Raw genomic sequence first — 14,615 nt, 5'->3', positions numbered from 1 at the left:
AAAACCCTTTAAAAAGGAAATGGGATGACAAAGAACACAGCTTTTCTCACCAGATTTCTATTTAAACATAAACACTCAGTTTTAACAGATGAATGTATTTGGATCACAGTGATGATTTAATAATACGTTATTAGGACAAAGAGCCAGTCCCCATAATGTAAAGCATTTAGTTTTAGGAAAAAAGACTTAGGTCTGTGTTAAGTTTGGGCTAGGCTAAGAGATAGGTTCAGGATTTCAGTATCGGTCAGCAGACAAAGTCTCCAGGAAATACACATGCAGTAAATCAATATGCTATTCTCTAAAGAATTGTTTGTATGTGGGTAGTACCGAGTTCGGGGGGCAGAACGGTCAGTCTGTTGCCCTGGATGTGAAGCTCTTTCAGATGAGCTAAATCCCCAATCTCCTTAGGCAGCGAGATCAGATCATTATCTCTAAGACTCAACTGAAGAGAAAAAATACACAAAGCAAAAAGAGGATGCATTCACTTATTATACAAGATCACATGCTTACATTGATTCAAAATTCAAATGGGGCTTGAATATTCCAAGACTTTTATTCACATTGACTTACTATTTGCAGCTTCGTCAGCTTCCCAATGTCAGCTGGAAGGACCTCAAAGTCATTGTCACTCAAATAAAGAGCTCGCAGAGTTGCTGGAAAACAGAGATCCCTGTTACTTTGAATCCATGTGCAATGATGGTGGAGAACAATACAACAGTCTAATCAATCAAGAGCAAACTCAGCAACATCTTCAACATAAGTTAGCAAGAGACAGGGTGAATTTCCAAAGTTTCCCAATTAGGCACCTAGTTGTTTATGGAAGGCAAAATATTCAAAAGCTTAACAAAACAAGACCCCGTCCATCCGTGCAATCTGCGACAGGTTCGCAATTTTGGCCCCATAGGCTGTATTATTGTAGAGTCTACCTTACAATATAAAGCACCTTGAGGCAACTGTTGTTGTGATTTGGCGCTATATAAATAAAACTGAATTGAATTGAATATAGCTTCACTGCCACAAGAATGGGATAAACTAAAATAATTCTATAACTCTTTGAGACTTTGGAAATTGTTTTGGGCAGAATCTATGATTTTCAACTTTTGCGTGTGTGTGTGTGTCTTCATGCACACTAACTGAGGTAAAAGAAGTTCCCAGGCAGACAGTTCTGGTTCAGGTTGTTATAGGTGAGGTCCAACACCTCCAGAGCAGGCAATGACCCAAATCCTCGGGGCAAGGTACTCAGGCGGTTCATCCTGTGCTCCAAAAAACAAACACAAAACCCATATCATGCATTACATAAAAACAATACACCAACTTCAGCTGTTTGCTGTTTCTGTTTCAAATTTAGGCAATGATTGAGTGCAAAGTTACTTATTGTGCATCATTTCCAAAACTGTGAAGAATTTGAATATCTCATAAACTATGGTTTGTCATAACATCAAAAGAATGTTGAAATCTGAAAAATGTCAAATATGTGTGTGCAAGGGACAAGGCTGAAAATTAATATAGAATCCTCATCTTTGGGACCTTTGGGAAGGTTGGTGGTTCAATCCCTGGCTCCCCCAGTCTGCATGCCAATTATCCTCGGGCAAGATATTAACCTCAAGTTGCTGTCTGATGCATTCATCCGAGTATGAATGTGTGTGAATGGTAGTTAGAAAGCACTTAAAAGCATAGAAGACAGTGCTTGTGTGAATGAATGGGTGTGAATGGGTGAATTTGGCATTTTGTATAGCACGCTTTGAATACTCTGGGAGAGTAGAATAGTGCTATATAAGAATCAGTCCATTTACCATTTACAAACAAACAAACAAAAACAAGCATGAGTTTATCATTTACATTGTTATCAGTATTCACCTAACGGCCCTGATGGTAAAGGTGTGGTACAAAATTTAATAATTGGTTGTGGCATATGGCTGCTCCAGCCATATTTTGCCAGAATTAAAGATTTTAAGCTTAAATATTCCATTCCTCAAGATCTGATGCATCACAGCTCCCCAACCTAAATAGGACACACACTTCACTGCAATCACCATAGCTATTCTACTTTAGAAACAGGTACAGGTAGAAATGGAGGCTACAATGCTACTGCTTTTGTTGGCTGTTGAAAATCAAACATTGATTGGGATCAGCATACACTCTGATTTACCATTTTTCTGGATTCTTCACTGTTGGCCTACTGTTAACATGCTGCCTTTGCAGATGCTTGGAAAGAGTCCATGTTGAATCAGCAGCAGTGGATAGTTTTTTTTAACCTGTAGTTTGCATTTTACTGTCATGTTCTTGTGTTTTCATGCAGCAATAATAAAAGCTCTTTCAAATCGTAACTCATCAATATTTATAGATTACTTCAAGATCTCCCTCCTCCCTGCACATACTGAAAACAGCTGATCGTAGTCTATATGAACAAAAGGGGCAGGTTTGATTTTTTTTTTCCTTACACTATATGGACACAGTCTAAGGAGCTTGAAAAGAAAGACGACCGGACTTCTTTGAGTTTCTCTCATTTGAAAAGCTTCTTCAGTTCTACAAGCAATTAGCGGAGGTTCCCAGATTTAAGCACTATTGGGAGCATCCCCAAGAGGGTCATGGACCCCCTTTTGATCCTCTACCTAATCACACGAGCCCAGGTGTGAAAACAAGTCTGGGTCACAATAGGCCAAGGTTTCGGGTGAACCCATAGTGAAAGCCATTGTAATTTCTTTCCTTAGTAACTGTAATATGATTTCTAAATTTACAGATGAGAAATCATCTCAATACTTCTTGCCATACTTCTTGATCTTGCGTTTCCACAATTACAGATTCCCATGGTACAAATCTGAGTTTTTTTGTTTGGGCCTTGTCCTTGATAATTATCATGAACATCGTAGCCAAATAAATAGGAACAAAACAAACAAAAGGTTTGAACAGACAGATTAACAGAAAGGGAGGATCTGATAATGGAGGAGACAACAGCTGAGTTTATGCACATATATGCTTTCAGGTAGAAGGAGCTGACAGGTCACAGGGACAACCGTTCTATTTGAGTTCTATGTGTTTGGCAAACGATATTACGAACCTACGAGGTCCAATCACATCGATGCAAGTCCAGCGACACACATACACATGCGCGCACATGTACAGACGCACACTCACAAAACAAAAAAATAAACAGAAAATGAAAAGTGAATGCACAGCCTGAATAGTAGTTTGAGGCTTAGACTATCCAGATCATGTTTGTTTGTGGATCAATACACACCATGGCTCCTCTCCTAATCCTCCTGTCACTGACATCCTGCCTGTGTGAGGCTGCACTCATATCTAAACATACACATACATTCACTTCCAATTTGTGACACAGAAACTGCAGTTTTAATTAGATTAGTTTGTAGTTTTTCTGTAACACTAAAACAATAAATGAAAACTCTTGAGTATTATTTGTGTTGTAAATCACTGGAGATAACCCAGCAAAGAGTCACATAAAGGCTGTGTGGCTGAGCTGAGGTTTAAACATCAAACACATGCTCTTTTACTCACTTACTGCTCATCAAATAAACAAACCAATTTAGATAAATGGCTGTAATCGAATCGAAGCTAGAGCAACCTGAGGTTTCACAGACTTAAAAAGGTAGAAAGAGATAAATTTACTGCATACAGTAATGTGTACACACTGGTGTGAGAAAGTATTTCCCCATTCAAACATGAATGGCCTGTCATACCAAAGCACTGAAATTAGATTCAAGTCCAAAACCTTCATTTTGTTTTGTTGAGCCATTCAGAAATAGACTTGCTTATGTCCTTTCCATTATTGTCCTGCTGCTTAACCAAAGTGTGCTTGAGATTCAGGGTACAAACGATGGTTGGACATCCTATTTTCTGGTAGAGAGCATAATTAATGGTTCCATCACTTATGACAAGTTGTCCAGGTCCCAAAGTGGCAAAGCAGCCCTGGACCATCGCACTATCACCACCGTGTTTGATTCTTGGTATGACAATGTTTTCGTGAAATGCTGTGTTAGCTTTAGGTTCTATTTAGATGATATCGTGATTAAACAGGCCTGGGTGCTGGCAAGTGAAATTGAACATGTAGTTAATCAAATTATACTAGTAATATTGTACTGCAGTTGTAAATGGAAGTTATCTCAGTATAGTGGTGAAGGAGATGAGCCCTTCTGTTAGTTGAAGAGTCTTCCACAATATTTTAATTTTTTTTATTGTTCATTTATTTATTTTGATTCACTTATTAAAATATTGATATTTAGTGTCTCTGGATCGATGCAATATCGCCATGCGAAATATCGCAATACTGCGCCATATCAATTTTTCTCACTCACCTCTATTGCACAAGCAACCTCACCTCAAACGATGCAGTCTGACTTGGACTGACTTGGAGTGAGTACAATTGCTCTCCGCGAGGTTGTCAAAGGTTTGGAAATGATTGCGGTCTAAATTATAAATACAGATTGCCAACATGTTGTCATCAGTCTGAATGAGTCTTTTGATTGCATTCCGGTTATATTGCTTCAGAATTGGAAGGTTGCAGAGCACAAATGTAAGTTTTATTCAAATTTCTGTTAAATGTATACATCTAGAGATATTTGATTCTTGATGATTTATCACAGTTAATTGCTTTACGATGAGAAAAAGATTTCATTTAATTGCCATCTTGACACCATTTAATCGCAGGCTAATAGACTGAAGACATAGTGTACATTTTCATTTTCACTGCTATGCTGATGACACCCAGCTCTATCTATCTATGAAGCCAGATAACACACACCAATTAGTTAAACTGCAGGAGCGTCTTAAAGACCTTGATGGCCGTTAACTTTCTGCTCTTTAATTCAGATAAAACTAAGGTTATTGTACTCGGCCCTGAAAATCTTAGAAACATGGTATCTAACCAGATTCTTACTCTGGATGGCATTACCTTGGCCTCCAGTAACACTGTGAGGAACCTTGGAGTCATTTTTGACCAGGATATGTCCTTCAATGCACATATTAAACAAATATGTTGGACTGCTTTCTTCCATTTGCGCAACATCTCTAAAATTAGAAATATCCTGTCTCAGAGTGACGCTGAAAAACTAGTTCATGCATTTATTACTTCCAGGCTTGACTACTGTAATTCATTATTATCAGAAAGTCCTAACCCCCCCCCCCCCTGAAAAGCCTTCAGTTAATCCAGTGGTTCTCAAACTTTTTTTGCTAGGCCCCCCTTTGTTTTACAAGAAAATCTACGCCCCCCCACCCCGTCCACACGTAAACGGCGTTTCAAATCACCGAAAACAAAGATTTTTTTAAAATTTTTTGCGTTTACGTGTGGACGAGTGGAATACGGAATTTTCCAAATCACGCTGTGCGCCACATTACTGTTTACATGAGATGAATTTCTACAATGGCAGATAGATTCAAAATACTGTTCCTGTTAATCTTACTATCAGCAGTTTTTACACGCTTACACACGCAGCTACTGTCCCTCCATTTAGAAAGGCAGAGGAGTCATGGTGTAATTATTTGTAGTTTTTTTTCCCTGTGTAATAATATTCAACATTGCTATCAATACATTTTTCAAAAAATGCCTCTTTGTGCAAAATTGGTTCAAAAACATAAACAACTGGGATACTGTTTGTCTGTGGTTTGGACAGCCCAGCGCGTGCTCTTAACGCAGGGGAAACAAATTCTATCGGGGATACCTACCTTGGCACTTGTGTAGGTGAAGCCAAAGGCAAGATATGCTTCATCATATTTTCTAGTCTTTGGCTTGGAAGGAAGCTGGTTTGGAAACATATTTGGCAATGCTTCATCTTCTGCTTTGCGTTTGTGTCGGAGCCCCATCACGTTTGTGTCCTAGCAGTGTCCAAGCATTCTTTATTTTTTAAATTTTTTTATTCATCACGTGTACCCCCCTGCAATGGCTCTGTGCCCCCCACTAGGGGGCACGCCCCCCACTTTGGGAACCTCTGCGTTAATCCAAAATGGTGCAGCAAGAGTACTGACTTGGACTAGAAAGAGAGAGTATATCTTTCCTGTATTGGCTTCCCTTCATTGGCTCCCTGTTAAATTCAGAATTGAATTCAAAATCCTGCTCCTCACATACAAGGTCTGAAATAATCAGGCCCCATCTTATCTTAATGACCTTGTAGTACCATATCACCCCATTAGAGCACTTCGCTGTTGCACTGCAGGTTTACTTGTTGTTCTTAGAGTATTTAAAAGTAGAATGGGAGGCAGAGTCTTCAGTTTTCAGGCCCCTCTTCTATGGAACCAGCTTCCAGTTTGGATTCGGGAGACAGACACTATCTCTACTTTTAAGATTAGGCTTAAAACTTTTCTTTTTGCTAAAGCATATAGTTAGGGCTGGACCAGGTGACCCTGAATCCTCCCTTAGTTATGCTGCAATAGTCATAGGCTGCTGGGGGACTCCCATGATGCATTGGGTTTTTCCTTTTCAGTCACCTTTTTCACACACTATCTGTTAATAGACCTCTCTGCATTGAATCGTACTTGTTATTAATCTCTCTCTCTCACCCCAACCGGTCGCAGCAGATGGCCCCGCCCCTCCCTGAGCCTGGTTCTGTCGGAGGTTTCTTCCTGTTAAAAGGGAGTTTTTCCTTCCCACTGTCGCCAAAGTGCTTGCTCATAGGGGGTCATATGATTGTTGGGTTTTTCCCTGTATGTATTATTGTAGGGTCTACCTTACAATATAAAGCGCCTTGAGGCGACTGTTGTTGTGATTTGGCGCTGTATAAATAAAATTTAATTGTATTGAATTGAATTGAATTGAACTGAAAGCAGACTGATTCCGTCTTACGGCAACATTTATGGTAAGTTTTAGTAACAGTGTTGGTATGCTTGACAATCTCCCTGTGTAGCAAATAAAATAACATAAATCAAATAACTTTATCTTATTGGATAAAACAAATGATGAAAGATAATTATGAGGACATAATTCACTGCTGAAAAATTGTGACAAACTGCAATGTATCGTATTGCAATACTTAACATATTGCAAAATATTAAAAATCCCAATAACACTGTATCATGAGCAAAGTATTGTGATAATATCATATTGTAGGGTTTCTGGCGATTCCCACCTATATCCAGCACGGACAGCTAGGGAACAATAAAGAGTAGGTGGCGATTGTAAACGAGGTAACAATAGCACATACCCAAGGTTGAGGTGTTTCAGCTTCTGAAGGCTGCTGATCTGAGTAGGAAGCTCTTCAATCTGGTTGTTGAACATGTTTAGAACTTCCAGGTTCTTCAGTTCTGAGATGTTAGCAGGGACAGCTGGAAAACACCAACACAGGGAAAATAAATGATAAGTATATCCAGCATACTGGGGACATTAGCACAAAAACACAGTTCTCTAAGATGTCCTGGATGTCTGAAAATATTGATAGTGTGGTATCACACAGGTGCCATCTCTAAAGTTAGGATACCATCAGCAACTCAGGCCTTGTTTCGAGACAACTGACTTTTTAACTAACCTTACACCTTACACACCCACAATTTACCAGGTTGTTTACAACAAAAATATACATACCGTGACACCACCAGTTCATCATCATCAACTTGATTAAACACTGTGTTGACCAACCTTGATATAAGATTGAAGAGTATAAACGAGACAGTTTTACCCTTCCCTACCATTTACAGTTCTACTGATGATCAGTGGGCTGGACATTTGAACAGAGACAAGTTAGAAGAAAAGAGTAAACCAACTAGGCCCTGACATGAATGCTGCCAGGAGGATGAGTGTTAAAGAGGTGAGGTCTGGGCATACTGATAGGCTTCGTAGGACTTGCGCATGAACGTGTGTGTGTGTGTGTGTGTGTGTGTGTGTGTGTGTGTGTGTGTGTGTGTGTATTTAACCTGCTAGTTGAAATGTGCAATATCTGCTTTCTACATTTTGAAAATAATTGAAGATAAATCTGTGCCATTCAGATCAAGACTTCCACAAAAACAACATTAACACTAAACACAAAGTCTGTGTCTGTAAGGTAAATATCGTTTCAGTCCAATTTAAGATTATATGTGGTCAAAAGAATTAGTAAGAAATGAAATATGAAGGAATTACCACTGTTAGACTGACCACAGTAGCTTATCTTAAAGGCATGCCCGTCTTGGGCTATAGTGGGCTAAAGACTATGGGGTGGAATTGTAGGGAGTGGGACTGGGTGGAGATGGGAGGTTGTTGGTTCAGCCTTTGCTCCCTGGTTTCTCGTTGGGTGGGATTGGACTTCACCTTTCTCGCTTCTTTTAATGCACAGCATTAGCCTAGCACAAGCTCATGACATTTATAATAAGTGTATTAACTATAGTTGTTAGGAGCAGATTGGGATGATGGTGGGATGCTGCCCCACATAACACAGGACCCGAAGAGGTTCAGGGCGATTCAGAACAGCATTCGGGACTATCTAGATTATCTCCTTGGTAAATTCCACACTTGATGGTGACTTGTGCAATCGGCTTTATGCTGGCCTCCGGTGTTTTTCGCCACATCCTCATCGATTTTCTGATGACAGCTGTTAGGGTCCTGAGTCATAGGCCTTTGTACAGACAATCTAGGTGGTGCACAGGTTGGTCAGTGTGGTATTGCAGTCTTGAGTGATTACTCTGTCTACTAAGAGCTTGTGCATCACAAGCTCACCTCTCTGGTGAATCTTCCAGTTCCCTTCTGGGCCCTGCTCATGTATTGAGTCATGTGCCTGTTCATCTTAGCTGCTGTGAGGCCTGATAGGGGTTTTGGTCACTAGTTGGATAGGACCGCTCCCTTTTGGGAATCCTTCAGGATCAGGACTGTCTGGCCTTCAGTTAGCCATTGCAGGTGCGTCTCATTCATTAGCAGCTCATTCGTTTGTACTGCCAGATGGCCATATCTTCTTTAGCCAGTAGGTGTGAACAATGTCTTTGCTTTATATCATGAAGCATGCCAGTGCCCTACGCTGAAAAACAGGTTCACACCATCATGTTCCCACCTTCAAACTTCACTGTTGGTATGGTGTTTATGGGGTGATATGCAGTGCCTTTTGACCACTGAACATGGTGTTTATTATGGCATCCAAAGAATTCAATTTTGGTCTTATCTGACCAAACTATATTCTCCCTGCTTATCTAAATATTGTTGAGCAAATTTTAAATGCGTTTCAATATGCTTTTCCTTCAACAATGTAGTCTTGCATGGTAAGCATGCATACAGTTTAGATATTCTTCTGTAACCAATGCCATCAGTAAGGTCTTGAGAGAGCTCTCATTGGTTTTATCCATCATGAGATGTTTCTTGTGTGAAACCTTGGTAATGAGACACCCATTTATAGGCCATCAGGACTGAACCAGCTGATATTAATTTGCACTAAGTGGCAGGATTGCGTTCTAATTACTGATGGATTTCAGCTGGTGTCATGACTTTCCATGCCTTTTCGCGCCTCCCTTTCTTCATGTGCGCAATACTTTCTCCCTGTGTCATTTCTTGATTTTACACATAATTTATGGACATCTATGGTTTGATTTCTTTGCATGTGTGGATTAGATGGGTTGTTACCGACATCTGGTAAGAATTTTAATGTCAATAGCCCAATTAGAAATACATTTAGTGACGTAATCAATACTTATTTTCCATGCTGTATGTATATCTTTTTATTATGTCCTCTACATTGCTGTGTGGAAGAAATGTAAACCATATAATAACCAATTATTTCTTAAATGAAAGATATACTGTACATTCTTTGGCATTATTAGATCACCTTATTTTAGTTTTATTTAACTCATAAGCTAGTGTTTTACATGACTTGAAGACATACAAACTGTAAAAACACAAGACCAGCATGAAAGTGTGAGTATATGCGAGTGAAGGAGGACTCGGCAGTCTTGCAAACCACATATTAGTGCTTGTGATAATATGACAGCAAACAGTAAGGTGTGTGTGAGTGTCAGTGAAGTCTCTTCTCATTCCTCCTGTGGGTCACTAACAGGACCTCAATCAATGAAATACCACAACCTTGTATCCATGTGAACAAACCTACAGTATTTATGAGGCTTTCTGTACAATATATGATATTGATTTCCATATAGGCTCTTTGGATGGTTGGAGAGCTACTATATTATTAGTTTGCATCTTCGTGTATTTGAACAAGAAAACCTTTTCAGCCATGCTTGAAAACACTGAAAAAAAAAAGTGTAAAGAAAAGTTTGGTGCAGCAGGTCTTCACTACCTTCTTTACGCCAGTAATATTCATCATTTATCATTTAAAATTTAAATGGTCTGAAAAATCATGACACAGAAAGATCAGGTGTGAGAATGGGATAGACGCAAACGTACAGAACAATATAAACCAGAATCCTGAAAAGAAAACATTTCTGTTAGGAGACAGTGGCTGACTGTTTCCACTCCTTTGGAGTTCTAAGGTAATATGATCCAATATAATACTACAAACAGTACAGACTGTCAAGTTTTTAAGACAAGTGTTAAGACAGAGGATCATCTTTCCTCTATTATTATAATACAGTCTTTACGTTGCAATAAAAACCACCTTGCCATGACTTCTGTTGTGAATGGGTGCTACATAGAAATAAACTGAACTGAACAGTGCAATCATTTGCAAACAAAGTAATCATAGTATTACAATTATAACAGTACGTTTATATTATAGTACTGCACTGTACTGTAACTGTTAGAGTAAAAAGTATTTCCGAAGTGCTGTGAAACAGAGCAAACACATTTTTCACACAGCTTCACCAAACATCCTAGTTTTATTTTGGATGCTTACTTGATTTTACCCTAACCCTAACCCTTCTTCATGTAGTTTTACATTTAGTTTATATTTCTCATAATTAGCTTTTATGAAAAATGTAAATTATCATTTTATTAACATAACATGAATTAGCAAGACACGATAACAAAAAAACCCAAGCTGTAGTTTCATAACAATATAAAAACAGATTAGTGAATGTGTGTAGTGAGCCTGTGGTGACCTCTGCTGGCGCAAAATACAATCACATGACTTCAATGCCATTAGATATTACAAAGTAGTCCCCTCCAGTTCCCTATTTATGACATAAATGGTGTCTTTGTTTCAGGTGTTAAACATTTTGCAGATCAAGTGTATTTATGTATGTATGGGGATTTTATGCAAACAGCTCTTAGAACAGAGCTAGTAAACCAAGGATGGGAAATGATAAATCAATATAAAAACCACTACAAGTAGTCCAATGGAACTCCTTTATATGTACACCATCTGAAACTCCAACCAGGGTTTACCGTTTACTTAAGTATATACACAACATGACCTTGCTTCAAATTCATGCCATGCTTCACTTGCCCAGTGACGCTATCTAACAGGACTGAGAGATGGGCTCCTATCTCTGTCTTAGAGATAATGTTATACCAGGAAGGGTGGACTGGTTCAGGGCACCATCAATTTATTTACATTTGTGATCAAAAGTTTGCAAAAACTCATCACTATATTCATGCCCAGTATATGTAATCTTTTGACCGCAACTGTATTTATAAACTGTATTTATAAACTACAAGTCTTCAGTCTGTTACTGCTTGTCCTGTTGCACAAATGAATAGAATGCCTTTATTGTCACTATACAGATGTACAATGGGATACAAATGAGTTCAAATCCCAGCTTTAGTAGATGAAAAGAGAACAGTATGAATGTGAATACACAGACTGGGCCTACCACTGACATAACAGGATATTACGGTTAGTTGATGCTGTCCAGATGTTTGACTTGAATAGGACTTTTTATTGATTCTAATATGCCAATGCTTTCCTTTTAACATCGCCTGCAGGCTATTTATTTTACAATATGCCTTACTTTAGATTTTTTTCTTTAAAAACCAAAAACAAGAATTAAAACAAAAAACAAAACAGTTACATCAAGCCTGACAATAATTAAAATGATGGCAAAGTTCACAGGGTTGTTTGATGTTAAACAGCTTAATATCTGAGAGAGCAGAGAAAGAGATAAGAAGTTACCTGTGAGCTTGTTGTGGCTGAGGACCAGCTGAGTGATATTAGACAGGGTGACTGAAACGACAAAGAATATCAAGTCAACAAAGCAGTAACAGATGACAAGGTGATGTCAAGGTACAAGTGTGTGTTATGTTGATGCACTGTTACCACCAACATAGAATACAAATAGTAAATATATAATACATTGTATAACGAGGAGTCAAAGTTGGAATAATCTGGAATGAGGTTGAGCTAATAAGCAGTTAAATCTAACAGGCAGTTTAATACAAAATGTTACCAAGTTCATTTTTCATGGGCTGCAATGTCAGGAGCCTGCATGTTGATACAAAGTCTTTTCATGGGCCCGCATGTATGTATTCTTGCTCTCACAGTACTTTTCCATCTAGCCACTTGTAGGCAAATGTTTATGTTATACATCCATTCATTCCTTTCTGCTTATCCTGTTCGTGTGGAGTGAGGGGCGTGAGGGGTTCTGCAGCCTCTCCCAGCTGTCATGGGATCACTGACTCTCACACCTAGGGCCCATTAAGAATCACCAGTAAACTTAATCCCACTAACTGCATGTCTTTGAACTGTGAGAGGAAGCTGGAGAACCTGGAGAGAACCTATGCAGAACATATGAAAAGTTATTGCTGAAGCAAAACAGAGAACTCGGTATGTATAAGAGCTCGGTGCAAAAAGTCAGGGAACTTTTGTTTGGTCAATTTCTTTGTTGTAACAATTCTTTTTGGCAATAAATGTCAGGATACCATTAGAAAGCCTGTTTATTCCATAATTTCCTTCAGGAATAATAAAGTATTTCTGATTCCGATTATCTGCCCTTAAATGGTGCCAAATTTGAACAACAAAATAGAGTATGAGTATGTGGTTTCTGCCCATGAAAAACTTCCAAATCTTCTGCTACTGACACTTCTGCTAATTGGACTGAATGATTTAAGTCTGAAGAAAACTGACATACTGAAAACTTAATGATCTATTCATTTAACAAACGGGATCGGCAGCATGAGGAAGAACCATACACAGCCAAAACAGCCTGTCACCTCCTCCTCGTTCATCTCCAAGAAGCGTTATTACAACAAACACCTGACCAAAAACCAATTTCGTTACTATTTATTTTAAGTGAATATATAATTCTGTTTTGCCCAATAACAACAGCTTTTCACATCACATTATAGTCCCTGTACAACGGTACACACGCTTTAAACATGACGCTATAAGAATACCAAAGTTGGAAATGACGATCGCAGATGGCTTTCAACAATGTATATTAGTCAGGAGTGGGAACACCAAGCAGTCTTATCTGTGTGTGTAACGTCTGTGTTATTTCTACGGTGCTTTGACTGTTACGTTAGCAGGCTTAAGAAAGTTTCGAGGTTAAATGGAAGACGGTCTTTTTCTTACATAGTCCTGGGATGTCGAGCATGTTCGAAATACCCCTATCGCACATCTCCACCTCCGGAAGGTTCTTATCTCGACACTCCTCCACAATCTTCTTCAAAGACTTGGACATATTTTCCTGAAAATCCAAAAGATACAGACGTGTTTAGAAAACTCGCAATCTGTAGCTACACTGCAATGCTAAAAGGGGAAGCTCCGCCTCTTCACAATTCTTCTATTTAGCAACGCAAAAACGGAAGACAGTTGTGTTGATACGAGATGGGCTTACCGTTAAGAAAAGACCGACAAAAAAATGTAAAAAAAAAAAAAAAAAAGAACTTTAGATTTTTAAAATCCTGACACAGCCTTCGCTACAAGCTCACGCCCTACCGGAAGCTTATGTGAGAACTACCATTCCATACTAGGATATTTCCTGTTCCTAGACGCGGTCAGCCACACCTCGGCTTCAGTGCAGCGGTGAACAATGTTGTTAGCAACATTGTTTAAAGTCTAAAAATAGTTTACAAAAATAAATGATACTGGATACTACTACTGTTATAACTACTGTTATTATTATTATTTTTAATAATAGTTATATACAGGTCTCCCTTGTAAATGAGACATCGAGTCTCCGGGACTACCTGTAGAAATAGGAAGTCTCCGGGACTACCTGTAGAAATAAAGATTATAATATACATATAAACTACCAGTTTGTGCTAGCAAAAATTTTAAAAAGTAAGCTAAAAATGGATATTTTCTATTTAATTCAATTTTATTTCACAAATGTTATTATTCTCCCATTTTGTTTTATTTTTCCATGTATGATTCTTGTTTATTTATTTATTTATTTGAAGAAGAAATGTATTTGAAGAATTATTTGATCCTAACCCTAACCCTAATTATTTGAAGAAGAAAGAATTCTTTTTAATAAGATCGGACAAATTAATTTGACATCACTCCTATAAGGCATCTAGAGGAAACAGGGCAAAGGAGGCATGCAAGAGGAGCTATAATCAAGGATTTGCAGATGTATGCTTTGCAGATGTGCAGATTTTGCAGATTTTTTTTTACCTGAAAATATATAAAGCTTGGACAGAAGGACTCTTTTTTTTTTTTCTTCATTTGTCAGCTTTTTGAGAAGGTCTAATATTCTGCCCTGTCCTGTTTCTGTGTAGTTAAAAATGTATTATATTGTCACATTGTGCTCTGTTGTGAATTCATACTGGGAAAATAGAAGCAAACACAATCAAAAGTGTTGAATATAATATTAAC

At 38.4% G+C, this 14,615-nt stretch overlaps 1 protein-coding gene across 2 annotated transcripts in view; it reads right to left on the bottom strand.

Moving 5' to 3' along the window:
• rsu1 (Ras suppressor protein 1) overlaps positions 1-13,776 on the bottom strand; it is a 41,196-nt gene extending 27,420 nt beyond the window's left edge. The window contains exons 1-7 of one of the 2 annotated variants that reach the window (XM_031751240.2): positions 13,633-13,776; positions 13,368-13,482; positions 11,970-12,020; positions 7,152-7,272; positions 1,135-1,253; positions 571-653; positions 328-442 (exon numbers count right to left, since the gene is read on the bottom strand). In XM_031751240.2, the coding sequence (XP_031607100.1) occupies positions 328-442; positions 571-653; positions 1,135-1,253; positions 7,152-7,272; positions 11,970-12,020; positions 13,368-13,476 (598 nt within the window). In that variant the 5' untranslated portion in view covers positions 13,477-13,482; positions 13,633-13,776. Of the gene's footprint in view, positions 1-327; positions 443-570; positions 654-1,134; positions 1,254-7,151; positions 7,273-11,969; positions 12,021-13,367; positions 13,483-13,632 lie in introns of those variants that run through there. The other variant, XM_039617597.1, reaches the window with a different exon arrangement.
• Between the last annotated feature and the right edge of the window lie 839 nt (positions 13,777-14,615).

This window comes from Oreochromis aureus, linkage group 9 (assembly GCF_013358895.1).
Source record: "Oreochromis aureus strain Israel breed Guangdong linkage group 9, ZZ_aureus, whole genome shotgun sequence".
Taxonomy (NCBI): domain Eukaryota; kingdom Metazoa; phylum Chordata; class Actinopteri; order Cichliformes; family Cichlidae; genus Oreochromis; species Oreochromis aureus.
The sequence above is the reverse complement of the archived record's forward strand: the minus strand, read 5'-3'. Positions and strand labels throughout refer to the sequence as shown.